The 21,810-nt window shown below is 43.1% G+C and overlaps 2 protein-coding genes across 3 annotated transcripts; one reads left to right on the plus strand and one right to left on the minus strand.

The window, feature by feature from the left end:
- Positions 1-2,273: 2,273 nt before the first annotated feature.
- On the minus strand, positions 2,274-6,963 carry LOC149287299 (damage-control phosphatase 1-like). Its single transcript, XM_089493070.1, has 5 exons — positions 6,911-6,963; positions 4,519-4,624; positions 3,889-4,130; positions 3,443-3,608; positions 2,274-3,041 (listed from the first exon to the last, which is right to left on the minus strand). Exons 1-5 carry the CDS (start codon positions 6,961-6,963, stop codon positions 2,274-2,276), a joined length of 1,335 nt encoding a protein of 444 aa, XP_089349196.1.
- Positions 6,964-9,821: 2,858 nt separating this feature from the next.
- On the plus strand, positions 9,822-21,202 carry LOC149287300 (required for meiotic nuclear division protein 1 homolog). Of its 2 annotated transcripts, none has more exons than XM_089493072.1 (11): positions 9,822-9,884; positions 11,955-12,063; positions 13,035-13,110; positions 14,562-14,601; positions 15,831-15,931; positions 16,909-17,015; positions 18,124-18,188; positions 18,946-19,022; positions 19,544-19,664; positions 20,241-20,357; positions 21,170-21,202. In XM_089493072.1, the coding sequence occupies exons 2-11, from the start codon at positions 11,961-11,963 to the stop codon at positions 21,200-21,202; spliced, it is 840 nt and encodes a 279-aa protein (XP_089349198.1). In that variant the 5' UTR covers positions 9,822-9,884; positions 11,955-11,960. The 2 variants fall into 2 exon arrangements, with proteins under 2 accessions (XP_089349198.1, XP_089349199.1); XM_089493073.1 differs by having other exon boundaries at positions 11,961-12,063.
- The last annotated feature ends 608 nt before the right edge of the window (positions 21,203-21,810 follow it).

Here is a 21,810-nt window from a genome sequence, read left to right on the forward strand (position 1 = left end):
TACTATATGGCCAAAAGTATCGGGACACCTGCCCATTACACCAACAGGGACTTTGATGACATCACATTCTAAATACATAGACATTAATATGAAGTCGGTCCCCCCTTTGCAGCCATAACAGCTTCCACTCATCTGGGGAGGCTTTCCACAAGATTTTGGGGAGTTTCTGTGGGGATTTTTGCCCATTCATCCAGTAGAGCATTTGTGAGGTCAGACACTGATGTTGGATGAGACGCCCGCTCCAGTTCATCCCTATAGTCTACTTCCCCCTTAACCGACTAGATTGTAAGCAGAGCCCTCTTCCCCTTTTGTACCGGTTTGTTATTGTTTGTGATTTTAAATGTATCCTACCGACTGACCGTAAAGCGCTACGGAATCTGCTGGTGCTATATAAATAAATAACGTCATGTAATATGTAGGTTGAAACACAGTCATTAACTGAAACAGAAACAGCTGTGTAGGAGGAATAGAACTGGGTGAGGAACATCCAAACTCACCAACAGTTTAATGTCAAAAGTCACGCACCAAGTCTGAGGCCAGCAACAAGACCCGAGGAGTTATACTGCATCGGCCTCTCCCGTATTAAGACAGACAGTGGTTTCCAGATAGAAGCAGACAATGCTGAGGAGCATAGACGCAATGGCCGGCCAAGACACATCAGGCTTACTTCCCTTCGTAATCTGAAGATGTCCAGCAGGGCCATTAGCTCAAGATTGGCAGAAAACAGAGGGACCCTGGTACAGCCATCTACTGTCTGAAGAAGTCTGGTTAGAAGTGGTCTTCATGGAAGACTCGCGGCCAAAAAGCCAATATCGCCGACATGGAAACGAAGCCAAGCAGCTCAACTATTCACGAAAACACAGAAACTGGGGTGCAGAAAAACGGCAGACGGTGACTGATGAATCAGAAGTGGAAATATTTGGCTGTAGCAGAAGGCAGCTTGTTTGCCGAAGGGCTGGGGAGCGGCACAAGAACGAGTGTCTGCAGCATGGTGGAGGCTCCTCACAAGTTTTGGGCTGCATTTCTGCAAATGGAGTTGAGGATTTGGTCAGAATGAATGGTCTCCTCGATGCTAAGAAGTACAGGCGGATACTTACCCACCGTGAAATACCATCAGGGAGGCGTCTGATTGTCCCCAAATTAATTCTGCATAATGGCAATCGCCCCAAACATACAGCCAAAGCCATTAACAACTTTATCTTCAGAGTAAAGGAGAACGAGTCCCAGAAACGAATTTGTGAACCCCATCTCAACAGCATCTAGTCCAGGGGTTCTCAAACTGCGGCCCTCCAGCTGCTGCAGGACTACATCTCCCATAATGCTCCTTCAGCTAAGGGGCTGGCTGAGGAGTATGGGAGATGTAGTCCTGCAGCAGCTGGAGGGCCGCAGTTTGAGAACCCCTGATCTAGTCTGTCTGGGATTACATAAAGAGAGTCAACTGGGCTACACAAATCCATCGAACTGTAGTCAGTTCTCCAAGATGTTTGGAAGATCCTACCTGCTTAGTTCCTTAAGATACTGTATGCGACTGTACCCAGAAGAACTGATGCTGTTGTGAAGGTGAATATTCATTTGATTTAGATTTTTTTCTGTTCACTCACTTTGGATTTTGTAAATTGATAAAAATAAACTATTTACGTGCCTATTTTGTAAAGGGGCCTTACTTTACTTTTTTGCACAGTACTCTATGTACATTTCAGACCCAAAAAAAAACACTCTATAAACTATTCAACATATGTACACACTTGTCCACAATAAATCAACCATAAATCGATCTTTATTCATGGAATAGCCTCAAAAACTTTATTATTATTACAGATATTGCCCAGAGAGGTAAAGGATGGCCATATAGCCTTGGAAGAACATCCCGTTAATATTAATTCATTTAAAAAAAACATATGAAAAATAATGCAATTGCTCCTCTTTCTTGAGGTTGTCGATCAATTGTTTAGCAGTCTCTAGAGGTCGCAAAGAACCCGTTAACATTTATTATTGACCTTATATCGACCTTGTGTGTGAATCAACGGGTTCAGAACATTCTCTAAATGGTAATGCTTGCTATTCTCTCTCATCGTAACAGCCCGTCATGCTCAATAATGGTTGTTTTTGTATATAAAGAAACAGGCACCCAGACTGACATAGAATTACACTTTTTTTGTCATGCTGTGAATATGAGGAAGCATTCAATGGCACCCAGTTAAACAATCTATAAAAATAAACTTTCAATTAAAGCATTCTGTATGTCGCCGAAATTCAGATGCGCCGTAATCGGTTCAGACCGGAGCGCTAAACTGGATTACCCCGTATTTCCCAGAGACCATCCAGTCCGGCTCAGACTCTGCCAGCTTCGCGCCTAAGCCTGGCGTTAGACCCACCTGCACGTCTGCTTTGAGGGTCCTCACGCTACACAGCGGTGCGGGGTGAAATGTGGTGAGGGCTTCTGAGAAAGGTACAGTGTGGTCCCATTTACGATCCGCGGTTAATTTCCTATAGTTTAGATCCCCCTTAAATAAAACCAAGCTAGATTTCTGCAGTTCGGAGTACAAATCGGGGGCAGTCTGGGCCATGCGGAAAAACTCATGCGGCAAAGTCCAAAACAGGTGCTCGTGGTAGACCCAGCGGCCTTTTTGGACATTTTCTTTCCATTGCGCTCCACACTTGGACATCCACCTGTTGTTGGCTCCTAAGAGTTGCTTGATTGTCCAGTCAAAATCGTGTTTGGTGGTATCTGAGACGTACCAAGGGATGCTCTTTACGTGAAAGTGAATTTCAGTTGCCAGCTTCAAAGACATCAAAACGTCCGCCAAGACAAAGTCAGTAACTAACTCGAATCCGGCGTTATCTAATACCACGTCAACTCTTGTTGAAGCTTCACCGTTGCTCTGGCCTTTATTCCGGGAGAGGATTTCCCAGAGAGACTCGGTGTTATCAACTAGGATGTTCGGCTTGAACGTTTCCAGGGAGTTTAAGATGCTGGATTTCTGGGAGTTGTCCTGACCGCCAGAAATGGAAAGATCACACTTGTTACCCCACAGAGAGACCTACACGAGAAGACAGTTATGGTTTTCACAAAGTTTGCTTTCAAGAGGCCAAACATTCGCTAATATTTTTGACGTTAGATGACGATTTGTGAAACCCTCGTGGAATCCCATGTATCAGCAGAAAATCGCTCATCTTGTATCCCGGTATCTCACTAAGTCACAGTGTGCCACCAGAAATGAGTGCCGTAGCATGTAAAGCATGGAAGACTCAATTGTCTTATTTTTGGGTAGAATCTGGGCATTTAAAAGTAACAGGCTGGAGTTCTAATACTTAAAGGGCCAATTTAGTGCTTTTGTCACTAGAGCGGGTGGGAGAAAATAAAGTTTGGTGAAATTAGAGGCTACCTTTATGGTGTGTAATAAGTCTTATATATGATGAGTGGACAGCAACGGCTTCTTACCTGTAGAAGTTTAGAGAACTCTTCCCGGCACTCGTTTTCACTGAGATTTGCAATGTTCTTTTTGCGTTCCTGCAGATATGTGCAGAGCGCTATGACAGCTCCTTGGGATTGGAAGAAGCTATCGTTCTTCACTTCCCTGAACGCATCAAACTCTGAAATAGGAGGGCTAAAAAAAACAATAGATATGCTGTTTAAATTAAGTGTGCCGTACATAGGAAGATTTACGGTATCCGCCCTCAAAGTAAACAATAGTTTCTGTAGACTACAGTTCAACATCTTCAAGGAATAGTAAAGTCACGGTGGAGGGCTTGGCTGCCATAACTCTAAAGCAGATCTACGAGGCTCTTATTGTTCCTAACAGGACAGACGGACTAAATGCTCCTTTCAATGAATTAAGCCCTCCTTTTTGTGGCACGTGCCACGACACCCATAGTAAAGGCACCCACCTTAGGACAATACCTTCATGAATCCTCCGATAAAGGTAACATTCCACATACAGCCAGGGGGACTTGAACCAGCTGGGCTCTCCTCCATCGTCCATTAATGATTTCTGGTAGTGTAGGTAGTCGTTCCAGATTTGCACATCAGGTTGGTCGTCAGTGAGGGGAAGTATTGGTTTGTCTGTCTGTATCTCGTTACGTAGCTTGGAAAAGAAGGCAATCACTCTCTTTTCTGCCTCAATACCATCCTTTAAAATGAAGAAAACATATTCACATATTAAGTTCATGGAAACCTTTGTACTTTTAGTAGGGGATGCTGTGATTGACATATTGTAGGGGCTGTGGTTGGGGGTAGGGCTTTGCTAAGACTTTTTAATGTGACTTTGTGACCTAGCCATAGATATCAAACTATGTAAGAAGGCGAAGATTCGGCTGAACCCCTCTCCATGGCATTTAGCTGGGGAAGGGGGTACATGGGAAGATTCAAATTGCGTATGGGTGGACTTTGCAGAATCCCCCATCCAAGAATGGGAATAACATATAGAAATAATGCATCTTCAGTCCCACGGACTTGGAGTCATTCTCTAAGTACCCAGGAAATCACCCATAATCCTTCCCTATGATCATGAAACTCACCTCTCCATATTCTTCTAAGAACTTGTGTTTGTTTCGATGGACTGTATCGATCACCTTGGTTAGGATTTGAGGCAGTCTGTCTTTGACTGTTATGTAGGCGAATGATCTTTATAAAGGAGAACACAGAAAGCGAAAATTAAAGCCAGTAAAATACATTACAAGGTAAAATGAGTAACAAAAACAAGTTTGTTTGGTTCAGCCTCTTTAGTTAAACAATAACACTAATAGTGAGAATAGTTAATAATACTATAATATTAGAACATATTTGCAGAGTGGCTTCATTTTATATTAAGTTAGCGATTCACTCATCGTGCCTCTATTTTAGACCTGATCTCAACTTACATCATGGCAGAATCATACTTGCACACGGTGTGTGTCTGGGTATCAGTGTCTGTGACGGTGTGTGTCTGGGTATCAGTGTCTGTGACGGTGTGTGTCTGGGTATCAGTGTGTGTGATAGTGTGTGTCTGGGTATCAGTGTCTGTGACGGTGTGTGTCTGGGTATCGATGTGTGTCTGGGTATCAGTGTGTGTGATAGTGTGTGTCTGGGTATCAGTGTCTGTGATAGTGTGTGTCTGGGTATCGGTGTGTGTGACGGTGTGTGTCTGGGTATCGGTGTGTGTGAAGGTGTGTGTCTGGGTATCAGTGTCTGTGACGGTGTGTGTCTGGGTATCGGTGTGTGTGACGGTGTGTGTCTGGGTATCAGTGTCTGTGACGGTGTGTGTCTGGGTATCAGTGTGTGTGACGGTGTGTGACTGGGTATCAGTGTCTGTGACGGTGTGTGTCTGGGTATCGGTGTGTGTGATAGTGTGTGTCTGGGTATCAGTGTCTGTGACGGTGTGTGTCTGGGTATCAGTGTGTGTGACGGTGTGTGTCTGGGTATCAGTGTCTGTGACGGTGTGTGTCTGGGTATCAGTGTGTGTGACGGTGTGTGTCTGGGTATCAGTGTGTGTGATAGTGTGTGTCTGGGTATCAGTGTGTGTGATGGTGTGTGTCTGGGTATCAGTGTCTGTGACGGTGTGTGTCTGGGTATCGGTGTGTGTCTGGGTATCGGTGTGTGTGACAGTGTGTGTCTGGGTATCAGTGTCTGTGACGGTGTGTGCCTGGGTATCAGTGTGTGTGATAGTGTGTGTCTGGGTATCAGTGTGTGTCTGGGTATCAGTGTCTGTGACGGTGTGTGTCTGGGTATCGGTGTGTGTGACAGTGTGTGTCTAGGTATCTTAGTGTGTGTTTCTGTTTCTCTGGGTATGTTAGCATGTGTCTCGGATATGTAAGTGTGTGTGACTGTGTGTGTCTGTATGCTGAGTATGCTGAGTATGCTAGTGCGTGTCGGGGTATGTTACTGTGTATCTGGATATTTTAGTGTCGGTGTCTGTGTGTGTACAGGTATGTAAGTGTGTGTGCTTGTGTGTTAGTGTCAGAATCATTCCTGCATCATACAACCATCTCATTCCTATTGATTTTTTTATTCCCTGGATTTCCGTGTGAAGACCCCCAACGTAGCAGAAAACATTTCACTTTGTCAATCAGGAAATCAGGGGGTATTGCCTCATTTACAAACGGCTCTCCTCAACTGCCTTTCTACAAATACGAGGAGAAGCGAATGCCAGAAAAACAGAATATTCAGCCAACGCTGTAAGAAAACACACCCTTCAAATCTGGCCGACAGCGGGCAGGGAGGATCCATCGTGTTGATTTAGCAGGCAGCTCGGGACACGTCTTCTTACTGAAAGCGAAAAAGAAAATGGAGAATCAACCGGACTGTTCAGGAGAATCACTTCCCTTTTTATTTATTTATTGAGTTATTTTTAACGACAAATATAATCCTCAGATCTGTATAATCCGATTACAAGCATATAAATATAAAACGTATAATAATATTTATTTTACAGATAAATAATACAAACAGAGAACTTGGGAAGAGGACGGCGCCTTTTATAAAAGCACTGAAGATAACCTGAGGACAAGGACCTGATGGATATGCTACCTGCCAGCAGAAACGTTCTGATATGTTTAAACCCATCCTGCAAATTCTCGCGTCATTTAAATTAATGATACTTCAAAAATGCTCAAACGTCTTGTTCTCAGGATCTGTATGATTATTCCTCCCCGTTCATTCATTCACTCCAACGCTTTGGTGGGGGCTGATTTGTGCAGAATTTAAAAGGATGGAAAGACAAGATGGGAAAGGACTTCGGAATCATAGGCAACACATTGTTCTTCTAGCTTAACTAGTTTTAGCTCTTTATATCTCTCAAACTTTTGCATTGACCAAAAAAAAAACAACAAAAGAAAGCGTACAGACTGAATTTATTTATTCTAAAAGCTGTCAAGGTGACATCTGAACAGAGCTTCTCACTGATGGTCCTTTGGTTCTCCTACAAGCCAAGACGGCTGACATTTATTTGCCAGGGTGGCCACCAAGGGAGTCACGAAAGAGCTCATCCTTAGACCCATCAAAATATTCAGACCTGGTCTTGGGACCGGTAGGATCCTAAACAACGTCTCTGATCCCCCAATACCGCGTGGCCATGGTTACTGACGTAGGAGAAGACCTAGTGGTGTTGCTGGTGGCTCATCATCCTACACTGGTGCCTGCTGGTGTATCTTCCGGCTGCCCAATTAAATCCATTAAAGGCCATAGGAACTTACTGGAAGGAACCTATGGAAAGTACACGGCCCTGAATCCAACTCCTGATGCTAACCCTATCTCGGCCGTTAATGAAGATACTGGTCAGAAACCAAGTCTGTTGTAACCTCCTGGAAAGAGAAATAATATGCTGTATATGAGAAACAAATAGGGATAAATTATATATATATATACACATATACAGTGCAGCGATACCCAGCAAACATTCTGAGGGACTGTCCATCCTAAAACTGGACACTTGGGTGGTATGAATCCCCGGGTATGATCATGGTGCTCTGCTGGTGGCACTTGTTTACCGAACTTTGCACTAAATCCATAAAATATTAGAATGCTGTGAATATACTTCGTATGCTACCAGAAAGGGCCACCTGTTAAATCACATGTTCTCTTCTTTAAAGCGCGCTTCCCCTTTAAGGGACGCTGTCTCATAACATATGGTTTTTGCACCTATTTCCTAAGATTTTTATGTTTTTCCTCCCCAAATTCTCACTACTCACCCAGAGAGCCACAGCCAGAGTCACTTCTTCAACAACAGAAGCAGAACTCTCAAACCACAGCGACTGACAGCTGACCCAAAGACACATCCACTCACCCATCAGAAACACTTTCCTCGCTGTCAAAAAAAAAGCGTGGAGAGAAATTCACTCGCGAAAGTTAAAATTAAAATGCATGCAAAATGAAATGTTGACCTGAATTTAACAACGATAATTTTACGCTCTGTTATTCTACAACGTAGTTTGAACTAGATGCGGATTTTTTAATCGTTATTATTCTTTTGGAATCTGCTACTGAGAACAGCGAGGATGAGTTTTCTTCGGCTTCTCGGACCGCAAAGAGCGTGATGGTTTGCATAGCGCTGGAGGGGGCGTTGTTTAAAGCTGCCATGTGATTGGGCGGGGTCTCTGCAGCAGGGCAGGCAGGTAAGCGCTTGTGCGTGTGTTCTGTGTGGTGAAGGTCGCGCGTTCAAATCTCCCCTCTTCCACTAGAGGTTAGCAATAGACCCCCAAAGATAACAAATGTTTATTATCTTTAAATAATACCCTTTATGGTTATTGAGGTATTTAAGGCAGCAATAACCACTTGATTTTCGGAGGAGTGAACAGCACACGCCTCTTCCACTGAAAGGTTTATTATTATTAATAATAATAATAATATTTTTTATTTATACGGCGCCAACAATTTCCTCAGCGCTCCTCGCAGTACTTACATTCAAAGGGGTTCATAAACTAGAATTGACAGACAAACCGATACATTTGGTTACATTAGAAAGTATAATGAAATTTGTAAAATGTAGTAACATTGTTGCAGAAGATTTGAAGACTTATAGAACTTTCAGGACTAAAGACCTTAAGGGGTAAAAATCAGAGTGTAATTGGGGCAGAGTAACAAAGTAATAGGCTTTATTTATGTGTTTTTGGGACACTTTACCTTTAATAAAACAGATGGCTACTATAAAAAGATATTAAAAGGACACGCCAGCCATTGTATGTGCTTTAATGCATATGATAGCTGCGTGGCCCCTTATTTTGTAATCGCTTTAGGAAAGGTGTGGAGTTCTGCAGAAGCCCCCCTAATGCATTCCCCCCTTTCCCCACCTCCCAGCTACTTGTGCTGTAGGAAATGCGTTTGGATGAATCTTCGTGCTCAGCTCCAATCAGCACTTTTCTATGATTGATTGGCTGCTTAAGCTGTCAATCAGTGACAGGAATACTCCCATTGATTTCATTGGAAGTACTTTACTGCCACTGACAGCTTAAGCAGGGGCGGATCCAGAGCCTGACCTGGGGAGGGGCACTCACACCAACACACACCCAGACATACACATCCAGACACTAACACACACCCAGACATACACATCCAGACACTAACACACACCCAGACATACACATCCAGACACTAACACACACCCAGACATACACATCCAGACACTAACACACACCCAGACATACACATCCAGACACTAACACACACCCAGACATACACATCCAGACATTCTCACTAACGCATACACCCAGACATACACATCCAGACACTCGCACTAACGCACAGACACTCACACTAACACAACTGTCCACTGTTAGAGTGTGTGCGCATGTGTATTAGTGTAGATAATCTGTGTGTGTTAGTGCTGACGGCTAAATCCCTGCCAGTGCTAATTTTTTTAGCCCCAAACTGTCAGATTGAATGCAGCAGCACTCTAACTGAGGGCTGCTACATTCCGCAGGTATTTACATGCCCCTGCAAAAAGTAAGACCTTTACTTGGGTAATTTATATGATTTTTCACTTTTTCTTGTTTTCCAGTACAAGATGAGAGGCTTGCTTAGGACTCCCTTCCTGGTGACCAAAATATGCCATCCGGAATGCAGAGTGACCCAACTTTATAAACCATTGGGTAATCAAAGACGTTTCACGTATCCAGTGATCAAAAAGCCTGACATTTCCCCCGTTACCCCATATTTAATTTCAAACATTGCCAAAACTTCAACAAAAATTCCAGGAACATTAAGATGTGGATGGGCTTTGCATATTTGTTCTCAAAGCCCCAAGAAGTTTCACGCGTGTATACCGAGGGCCGTTTTGGTTGGAGCGTCACACAGGTTGTATTCAGTTTCACCATCAAAACATGTGACTCAGTTATCTACCACCAAGAGACCCCCAAAAGCACCACGGACAAAACAGCCATCCAGAGCTAACCAGCCAGTATCGGAATCGCTGGTAACTACACATTAACTCATTTCAATCAGTCACAGAACTATTTTTGGGTTTCTTGTGTGTTAAGGGTTGACTCTTCTGCATGGGCGTAGGAAACGGGGGGGGACAGATCCCCCCCAGTAACTCATGCAGGGGGGACCGATAATTAAGAAATCCCCCTCCAGGGCCATAGGAACCCCCCCAATAGAAACGCCGCAAATGCGGCCCGCGAGACCTCGAGGTGCGGCCCGGCAGCATGGGCAACCGATCTTACACGGTCCGCACCTCGAGCCCTGCTACTTACCTGTGGGAGGGTCTTCTGTACTGCACAGAGGAACCGGAACCCAGCAGAGTTCACGTGACATTACATCACATCCTGCTTCCTCTGTGCAGTACCAGAGAACGCAGAGGGAGGCCGCGCCCTCTGCTGAAGCCTGTGAGCGGCATCGAGGAGCTATAGTGCAGGTAAGGGGGTGGGGAGGGTATGAGTATGCGTGATTGAGGGAATGAATCTGTGAATGAATGAGTATATGAATGAATGAGTGTGTGTGTGATAGCATGGATGTGTAAGTGCTGGAACCTAGGCATGATGGGACTGTGATTGATGTTAGCAATCACAGTCCTATCATGCCAAGTCAGCCAGTACATGCTGAAACCTAGCTAGCTTCCCCCCTTGTGTATTGATGCTGCCAGCAGTATGGGGTCTGCACATCACTTACAGCCACCCTGTACCAGCATGTACTGGCTGACTTGGCATGATAGGAGTGTGATTGCTAACAGCAATCACAGTCCCATCATGCCTAGGTTACAGCATTTACTGGTTGGATGTGTAAGTGCTGGAACCTAGGCATGATGGGACTGTGATTGCTGTTAGCAATCACACTCCTATCATGCCAAGTCAGCCAGTACATGCTGAAACCTAGCTAGCTTCCCCCCTTGTGTATTGATGCTGCCAGCAGTATGGGGTCTGCACATCACTTACAGCCACCCTGTACCAGCATGTACTGGCTGCCTGGGTATGATAGGAGTGTGATTGCTATTTTTGTCCAATTGTGGTGTGTTACCTACTTTTATTAAAAATGTGAGTTTTTATTTTTATTTTTAAAGGTGGGGGGTCATTTTCGGTTTTGGCTAAGTTTTGGTCCAGAATTTTCATTTTGGTGCATCCCTAGAATAAATAGAACTATTTCATTTTTAATTATCCTGAGTCCTGAATTTGTAGTCACAAAACTTTCTAGGCCCAGAAATTAGTGAGAGGAAAAGTAAACGTTTTGTGTCATTTACTTTATTTTAATCTGCATATTTTATTAAAGGCCATATTTTCTCATACAATTCTGATGAAGTGGCCCACTGCAGAAAAAACTTGGACACCCCTGGGGTAGACAGTGAGAAGGGGGGTGGGGAGAGGGTAGCTATTGAGAAGGGGGGGTAGGGAGAGGGTAGCTAGTGTGAAGGGGGTGGTAGGGAGAAGGTAGCTAGTGAGAAGGGGGCGATAGCGAGAGGGTAGCTAGTGAGAAGGGAGGGTAGGGAGGGGGGTAGATAGTAAGAAAGTGTGAGAGGGGGTAGATAGTGTGGGGATCTGATGGGGGAAAATGGTGTCCCCCCCCCCAGATTTTTCGGGGTTCCTACGCCCATGCTCTTCTGCCAAAAAAATATAGCGGCCTCATGGTTTTTGTGGGATACATACTAGCCATAAAGCAGGGCCGGACTGGGGATACGGAGGTAGCCTTGGCACTTTAAGGCCGGTGGCTGGATATAAGGTGACGCACACTGTTTTTTATGCTCACGCAGTGTGCGGCACGCATATTCAGTTGGTGGTCTGCTGCTGGATTGACAGATTGGGTATTGAGTATGCAACGATGCTGGCTAACCCAATCTGCCGATCCAGCAGAGACTGTTACAGACTAAAATGTTTTTTTTTTTGGCCATGATTTTATAATGACATTAATTTCTAACTGCATTTAATACAAAGGCAAGTTAATTTTGAACACTACTTTATCTTAAGGCTTTAATTGGGTTTAGGGGGCATTTCCAGGGGTGAATGGAAACCAGATTCCTCTGATATCTGTCCCCCCACTTATTTTAATTATCCAGGACCAGATGCAGTGCACGGCCTTTGCCACAGCTGATGAATATCATCTCGGTACTTTATGCAATGACCTGACGTCACACGGATACTTTGAACTCCCAGTTTTGCCAAGAGGTATTGCAGACACTGTTAAAATGTCACCTCCGATGTGTTTACCTGTGCCCTCTGGCTTCTCGAATTAAACCAAGATGGCACCTGTTATGCAGACAGGATATAAGCCTGTAGTTCCTACATGAGAATATGGGAAAAGAACCACAATGGCCACATGTTGTTATCCGGCTCAGAGATGGAAGTTCAGGACCTGGGACATAGTATAGGCCTCTGTAATGCATGGAGATACCAGGACACTCTCAAAATCCTGGCACTGCTACTGTTGCCTTCAGTAATTATTTATTACTGTCCAATTGTTTTATTTGTCCATGTGCTTTGGTTGTCTCAATGTGCAAAGTTCACAAGTTAGATATCCCGGTTTCACAATATAGCTGCATATACATGAGTGCCGTGATACGATCACCAGGACAGCCAAATATCACCATGAGATCCCTCAACCAAGGTTGCAGTAGGACCTCAGAATGTAATATGACACATTTGCTTAAGACCAAGTGACCTAAAGAACCTGAATTTTCTCAACACCCCTATGGTTTCATTATACTCTATTTATATCCTACCTCTCAAGTGTTCCTCTTTGCTCCTCTGCTGACCCACTTTTCTGGGTTTTTTAGGGTTCTACAGCCCTAAAAGCCCCAATAATGTGTATAGGAACAGCATACATATAAATTGTGTGGACTGGCACCAGCAGTGGTTGTGGCTTATGGTGTGGCGACCTTCTGGCCGTCGGCATCAAAGCATCCCAAGGTGGATACTTGGGAGCTCCAATGGATGCCAATGTTTCAAAATTAATTTTACAGCTCCCTGGACCAGTGAGGGAAGATCAGAGAATCTTCCGAACTGGCCCATGATCCCTACTGCTGTCAAAAGCAGGACAATGGGGAAGCTACCAGGGACAATGCTCAAAATTGTCTGTCCCGTGGAAAACAGGTCTGTTGGAAGGTATGCAATGCATTCACTTGTTATTTCTTTTCCAGATGCATCCAATGTATTGCTAGTTGGAGTGGAAAATGTTGCCAAAGAAAATGATACAGGAAATATATTTTTCTTCAGGTAGATACATGTTGGCATTGCTATTGAGATTTGTTTCCCATTAGATAAGCCATTTGCACAAAAAGTTTGCTTTAATCATTAAACAGAACTATGACATTATAGAAAATAAAGATCACAAAGGCAAGCCATGTATATTCTTATTTTTATTTATATTAAAATATTATATACCTTCCAGTTTGATGGGGGGGGTCATCTGTGTAAAAAAAAAAAAAACTAAAAAAAAAACCTCAACCACAATAAAAATCTTACCCTCTAGAAGGGACTGGTGCCCTGGGACCCTCCTCCACTAAGCAACATATCCCACAGTGCCAGCTTTGTCCCCAAACTGCTTGCCTGTGCCCAGAGCCGGCCTTAAGTGTTCTGGCGCCCTGTGCGGACTACTCCTCTGGCGCGCCCCCATCCCCCAAAAAAGGAAAAAAATCTCCCCCCTCTGCCCCTTCTCACTGCCTTCCCCCCTCTGCCCCTTATCACAATCTACCCCCCCGCCCCTTATCACTATCTACCCCCTCTCCCTATCCTCACTTACCTTGTTGCCGGAGTCCTGCGGTGGGAGCGGGAGGCGTCCGTCTTCCCGCTCTGCCGCGGTGCACGCTTCACAGCTGAGCGCCAGAATAATTCCGGCGCTCAGCATGAAACGCTGGCACCGCAGCGGAGTCACGGAGAGTGAGGGGCGCCGAGCGGTTGCCGAAAACTTCACGAGCAACCACTTGGCGCCCCTGCCCGGGACTTAAATGAAAACACCGTTTTGTTTTTGTTTTTGTTTAACTTTATTTAACATCCTCCATGTTAAATAAAGTTTAAAAAAACTTTATTTAACATAGAGAATGTTAAATAAAGTTACAAAAAAAAAAATGTTTTCATTTAAGTCCCGGACGGCGCCCCTGTTGCTGTGGCGCCCTGTGCAGCCGCACAGGTCGCACACCCCTAAGGCTGGCCCTGCCTGTGCCAGCTTTGTCCCCAAACTGCTTGCCTGTGCCAGCTTTGTCCCTAAACTGCTTGCCTGTGCCAGCTTTGTCCCTAAACTGCTTGCCTGTGCCAGCTTTGTCCCTAAACTGCTTGCCTGTGCCAGCTTTGTCCCTAAACTGCTTGCCTGTGCCAGCTTTGTCCCCAAACTGCTTGCCTGTGTCTCTTTCCCTCTGTGTAGAATAATCCAGCATGCAGGAAATGGGTTCCTGCATGCTGGAACAAGCCGCGTGCATCCAATTGGATAATCTCTACACTCCCTGTGCTGCTAACTACAGGTGTTACATGCAGGTAGCGGCCTTTAATGTTGAAACCCCTACGGCCATGATTATTAAGTCCCTGACAGGGAGGATCTTAACCAAATCCACTTATTCATATCCATATTTTTCCCCTTGTGAAATATTTATTATTTAAACTGTTTTAAACTACAGACTAATGTGTGCATTTGACTAATGAAAATTAATGCCTTTTTTTGCTTATTTTCATAGGGAAGGTGCAGTAATATTCTGGAATGTGGAAGAAAAAACAGTAAGTAAATTAACTATTTGTGTTGTTTTGTCTTGATGTTTTTGAAAATCTGATTTACAATTGTGGGAACATTATGGTAACCAATTGCTGCATTAAAAATATTCCAAGCAATGTTGAATGCCCAAACAGAAAAGAAATACATACTTTTAATATAAAATTCATACTTGCTGGGAAGTATTAATAATAGTTTTTTTCTGTTGTCTTTATGCAATTAAACCTTCACAGAAATGATGAAAATGACATGTATGTGAATTTTTTAGAAATATTTTATAATGTATGACATGTATGTGTAATTTTTAGAAATACCGTATTTGCTCGATTATAAGACGAGGTTTTTTTCAGAGCAAATGCTCTGAAAAATACCCCCCGTCTTCTAATCGGGGTCGTCTTCTAATCAGACCTCAAATAGAGGTCTGATTATGAGACTAAGATCCAGATCCCCCGCACCGCTGCAGGGGACCTGGATCCTCCTGTCCCCCCCCACACACACACACACTTACCGGTGCTTCCTGCTGTATTGCCGGGGCAGCGGGTTGACGTCTACGCGATCCGCGTAGACAACGTCCGCTGCAGCCGGAAGGAGGTGTGGCTAGCAGCGGGGGTTGTCTGCGTCCGTCGCGGATACCTTCCCCGACTGTCAGAGATCAGAGTTTCCCGCACCGGTGCGGGAAACTCTGATCTCTGACAGCCGGGGAAGGTATGCGCGAATGACGCAGACAACCCCCGCTGCCAACTCCACCTCCTTCCGGCTGCAGCGGAAGGAGACGTCAACCCGCTGCCCCGGCAATACAGCAGGAAATTGGAAGCACCTGTAAGTGCGTGTGTGTGACCGGGGCAGCTAACGTGTCCATTATAATAAAGCATAGAAATAGCACAGATCTGACGCTCTCCTGGTTTCTCCACCAGTTAATAAAAAGTTGCAAATAAGTAAGAAGATACAAAGTAATCAGCTGGTTAGAAACATGTGGTCCATGTGCATCATAGGAGATAATAGGAGAGTGCCACCGACGAGTCAGGTAACTTTAGTGCATATCCGTTACTTCAAATATTTTATAGACCCTGAAGAATACGTTGCGATTTTGTTCATTTCCAAGTATGTCCTACAAGGCGTAGACACAGTTACAATATTTAAAATAGTTACACTCCCAAAAAAACTTTTTTAGCCTCATCTGTCCTCATGATTAATGAAATGGAGTTGGTATAATTATTTGTGGTTTATTTTTGTTCAGATGAAACACGTGATGCAGATCTTGGAACGCCATGAAACACAACCCTACGAGGTGGCACTGGTTCATTGGGAGAACGAAGAGATTAATTATAGATTTGGAGAGTAAGCAGTGTTTCCATCCCAAATAAAACAGGTCATTGAGATATGAATCACCATGCATTTTATACATAATAATATATATCTACACCGTATTAGGAGAAATTGTACCAGGTCACACTGATATGCAGTTAGGCTTGGTTGATTCAGCTTTTATCCTAACCACGCTGAGGTCCATCCGAGTTCTCAAGGAAGGGATTTTCAAAAGGTCTCCCAAACCTGTTCCTAAAAGGATCAAACGCCTTGAATGAAATGTCCGAGCCACTTGCCGCAGACCTCTGAATGTCAGCTGACTCTATTCTAATTCAATAATTACGTTACCCGTAGTCAGTCTATTATAAGCTGGGTGTCTGCTCTCTTTTGCTGCTGGTGATGCAAGATTAATAGAGGTTTTTAAACTTTTTAAACAGTTTTTAAACTGTTAAAAGCACTTATCTCAAGGGTTGTGGTCCATATTCGGAGAAACAAGTCTTTCTTTCCTCCCCTGATTTCCCTCTTTTCTAGGACTCCAGATGTTTGCTTGGTGTAACTGTATCAGTGTTCTACAACCCTTAACTATAACATGTACACTAACAACACGAAATATGTTTAGAAATTCAACAATGTAAATCAAATTCTTATGCGTAATGCCGCCCTCTACACAGCCCTGCTTTTAAACACATCCCCTAAAACATGTGTCCATCTGTGGACGTCACAGGGTATGTAGGACTCAATTTACAGTAAGCCTAGCGGTTCTGTGGCTCCTTCTCCATGGTTCTTCTGGCTGTTTTCTTTCCCTTCTCCATACTGTAGTTATGAATCGGGGGCCCAGGACACTGTTGTCAAAGTCAAGAAGCTTAATTCTAAAGTAACATGAAGCAAATCATGTGGAACTAGCACCCAGATGAGAAAAGAAAATCATACTTTTATGATATGTTAATATTTTACACTGTCTCATCTATGTAATGAGTGTTTTAACTGTACCTGTGTTGTGTGTATTGTAGAGGGCACACAAAGCTTGTGAACGGTGAATTTCTTCTGAGTTGCCAGCTGGACCCTGATGAAGCCGTTTTGGAGAAATTTGCCTTTTCTAATGCACTTTGCCTGTCTGGTGAGACTGTTATAAATTAGAAGCATAGTGTGTAACGTAAGGAGCTTTTACTTTACTGAGAGTAGGGGAGGGCTGGTGCCTTCTTGCCTGGGGGGCAGGAGAAGCCAAATGTCCCTTTGCCCCCTATGGTAATTAACGTGAAATGGCACACGCGTTTCCACACACTCTCATGCTTCTTACACGTACTTATATTAACACACACTCTAAAACAAACATTCATACTTATGTTAACACACATACACACTCATTCTAACACATACACACTCATTCTAACACACACACTCATTCTAACACATACACACTCATTCTAACACACTCTAAAACAAACATTCACACTTATGTTAACACACACACACACACACACACACATACTCCCTCTCTACTTAAGTCACGTACCCGCTCTTTCACTCCTTCTTTCCCAAATCCCTCCTTTTACTCCTTTACTTTTTCAGACCCTTCTTTTAAGGTGCTAACAGTTGTGATTTACTATTGTTTGCAAGCCAGAAGATCAAGGACTGATTAAGACCTGAGCCTTACATCAGCAAAGATGGGCAGACCAGATGGACCGTCTGCTGTCAAATTCTATGTTTCTGTGTGTAATGGAAAGTGCCATGTTGGGTACAAATCTGTAGACATTTTGCTTTTGCACAAGTATAGTGCACCATAAGGAGAGAACATACTGTAGTGCTATGGGGAATGGGGTCCGGAAGCTGCAAGCAAAATATATCACGCTAGTTCACTGCATTTATAGTTTGGTCCCCCCCATCATATATTTCTAATTATGTGTTGAATTGGAGAGAATGAGACTTCTATAGAATGTGCCCCAAAATATATTTCTGTGATCTCACAGAATACTTTGTGGGCTACCGGTTGGAATCTGTACAGTCTGAATACGGATTGAGATGTGAACAAAAAATGCACAGGACAAAACATGTTGATCTATACATTTGCAAGGAATTTAATTGGCACAACGTGTTTCTTGAATATATCTCTACAGCATAAACGCTGTTTTATTGTTCTGATGATATCTCAACCTTAAGACTTGTTACGTTATCAGGTGTTGCAATGATTATAGACAGTGATGTAAAATGATGTTTTCTTTCGGCAGTGAAGCTTGCCATTTGGGAGGCTACTCTTGATACGTTTGTCGAGTCAATTCAATCCATTCCAGAGGCAAGTATATTTTGGAGAGGAAAACACGATCAATGTTTATACGGTGCTGTCAGATAGACATTCCAAGATCTTCTCAGATCTTTACCCCTAGATTCTGGTCCATCTGCACAGTCTGTGGCATATTCTGTATAGATCTACTTCTTCATGCCCTCTTGTCTTTCCTATTTACCCCGCACTCTCCACTATCTGGTAACTCCTCCGGTTTGGCCCTGAGTCTTCGGGTTACATCACTTTCAGGATCTCTAGGTGAATGGGCAGGTTCTCAGGGCCACACAGTCTGGGGCTGGCCCCTTCATGTTCATATTTGATTTAATGGTATCTGTACCATTTCTCACTGGTATATCAAACCTTAAATCTGCTTGAATGCATTTTACCTTCTGACAAGTAATGGATGTCAATAATGATCATCATAAGGACCATTTGGTTGCCACTAGCATCTCTATGGAGGGCTACTAAAGAGCCCAGGGGGGTCTGCTGTCTTAGAAGGGTAATAGGTGTAGCTGTAGCCCGCATCTTGAGTGTAACCGCGAGAGAACAGACTTAAATCAACTGCAGTTTGGCAATAACGATAAAGATATCGGTTTTTCCACCTAAATAAAGAAAGTTTCATAAAAAAAAAAAAACACATGTAAAATGTTCCTGTTTCCTTCTGCCATCTTAGGAACAAAGCTTTATTCATATTTCTGAATGTATTCTTATATGTTTTATCTTTCGTTTTCTAAAAATAAAGTTTAAATTCCACTTCTACCTTTAACAGATGTTAAAAGACAGAAAGAAGATAAAGCTCTCACATGACGACGTGATGCAGAAGATTGGAGAACTGTTTGCTTTAAGGTAAAAAACTAAACTTTTTACAGTGAGAAATAGCTTTTTTATTATTATTTTGCTCTTTTACCTACAGCACTATATATACATTACCAAGAAAATATATCTCATACTTTCTGTAGGATTAAAAGGAATATCCCCATGTTTCTGGTTGTACCATTTAGATCAGCTGATCTACAAATACACTGCATTCCTTAAAAAAAAAAAAAATCACTAAAAATGTTCATCTGATAATGTTTGTGATAAAAAATGGTAACTTAAATAGCAAACTTCCTTTACATTGATGTTTTTATGCTATCTTTATATACTGATAGATAATAAAGCCCATGTTTGGACAAAAAGCTGCGTTCTTTGAACCAAAACATGGGTTAATGTAAGAGATCAATTCTGTTGCACACTGGTACATTCAGCAGAGGCAACATTTGTTGAATAATATTCTGGTCTCTCGGCGCTTGATTTTGATTTTCATATTGTTAATAGAAAAAAATAAATAAATCATAATATTAATATGACCTCCTCCTCTCTCACAGGCATCGGATAAACCTGAGCTCGGACCTTCTCATCACTCCTGATTTCTACTGGGACAGGGAGAACCTGGAACACCTCTATGATAAAACCTGCCAGTTCCTCAGCATCAACCGTAGGGTCAAGGTATGATAGTCAGCGTTTCTCTGATCTCTGTGTGGGAAGAAGTGGCTTTTGGCTTTACCCGTTCCTTGCCCAAGTCCTGCTTTCCTATCCATTGCGGCTACTTCCGTCCCTGTACAAGATAAGCAGAAGTAACCTATGGAGATTGCGCTGTCTCTCTAGCTTACAGGAGACCTCTTGCTGCCTGTAGTATACTCACTTCCAGCCAGTTATAGCTTTAATTTGTGCAAGAGGTTCAGGGGTTCTAACAAGACCCCACCACAAACATGTGGAGAAAGTGCTTCCATTGACTTCAACCCGCCATAAAACAAGACCACGGAGGGGACAGTGCACCATGATATGGAGCTGCAGCTTCTGCTAAAATTATTTTTAGCTGATTGACAAATGCATATTAAAGTTCTTGTGAATTAGTTTAATATGCTTTCTTTGTTAGTGAGGCGTGGGACACAATACTGTCCTTTTTAAAGTGCCAGAGCGGATAAGCCTGCCATACTTTCCAAGTGTGTGCATGTATGGGTGTATCTATGTATAGGTGTATCTATGTATAGGTGTACGTATATACTTATTTTATATTTTTAGGTGATCAATGAAAAGCTGCAGCATTGCACAGAACTGACAGATTTGATGCGCAATCACCTGAGCGAGACACGTGGACTGCGGTTGGAATGGATGATTGTAATACTCATTACCATTGAGGTACAGCGCAGTTAATACCCTGCCTTTTTGTTGTTCAAACCGAATAAGATAATATGGGGTCGGGTAAACGCACATGAAGACAAATCATTGTGTTCGTTAATATCTCCTTCCTTCTCTATGCAGCATGGCAGGGGTTAAAGGGAGCGGGAATCCGTAGGATCACGCCAGGAATTAAGTCCGTGCGAGCGACTTTATTGGTAGCTGGCAGGGTCCTCCTCTGGCATTGACCAATGAAGGGCAGCTGCTAATACGGACTTTTAACTCCTGGAGCCTCCGCCGGCTGAGTTTCGCTGTCAGGAGTTAAAGGTCCGTATAAGCGGCTATTGGTCTCCGCCACTGAGCTCCTCTGGCATCAACCAATGAAGGGCATTTCCCCAAGATGAACACGAAGACTTGGCCAGTGCCCAAGTCTAGTTCTTATCTGCCTTCAAATTCTGTTTCTAGGTTAATCACCCAATATATTTGTGCCCTAAACTGGTAGTTCTAGTTTCTAACAGCTGAGCTACGGCGTGATGGGAGAGAAAGGGTTTCATTTTCAGAGAACTTGGTTGAGATTGAACATTTAGCTGGGGGTTTTCTTCTGCTGGGCTAGTAAGTTTTCTCTGCATAATACATAGTTCAATCACCACACACATTATGGAGGCAGTATTTAAAATACTTCATGGGTGTGCAGAAGAAATACGGCCTTATTAGATTCAAAATACAATCAGAATCTGAAAGGGGACCAAAATATGCTTAATGTCTTATCTGGCCCATGGGCTACCTCTTGGACAACAAGGTGATAACCTACATATTATGTGCTTTTACCATAGGTCATGTTTGAGCTTGCAAGAGTCATCTTTTGAATCACGGGTTCTAATTTTAGAAGACGACTTCCAAAAATGACAGCTTGCTGGATGTCACTGAATATTGGACTCCTCTCCCTTTAACAGGAACCAACATTCTTTATAAATGTTTTTATATTAAAATGTGAGAAGCATCATGAGAAAAAGTTTTAGCCTGCTGATAACCAATGACCAAAAGTGTAAGTTTTACTTTTTTTTTTTTTATTTTACTGTAAATAATGGCCTGATGGTATTTGGAATATACACCTAAACGGAACAGTTTGTTTTATTTTTTGTAGGCTAATTATATATAATTTTAATGACCAGTTTTATCCTAATTGTGTTATGTAATCTAGGAAGAGCAAGGATAATTAAGCAAAATAATATTATAGTATTGCCAAAGTGCAAGGGTGTGTGTGTGTGTGTATATACCATAGCAATGTATAGGTCACTTGCTGGAATTAAACTTTAATACTAAAAGGCATTTGATTGTTAAAGTAATAGTCTTACTAGGAGCTCCACAGAGCTCTCCAACTGCTTATTGGTGGTGGGGAGGGAGGGTAGTTGCGAGGAAGGAGAGGGACAAGCCAAGTACATGAGGGCAGAGCTTGAAATTGTTGTCACTAACC

This window comes from Sceloporus occidentalis, unplaced genomic scaffold (genome assembly GCF_023333645.1).
Source record: "Sceloporus occidentalis isolate IW3139 unplaced genomic scaffold, rSceOcc1.0.p SCAF_62, whole genome shotgun sequence".
NCBI lineage: Eukaryota > Metazoa > Chordata > Lepidosauria > Squamata > Phrynosomatidae > Sceloporus > Sceloporus occidentalis.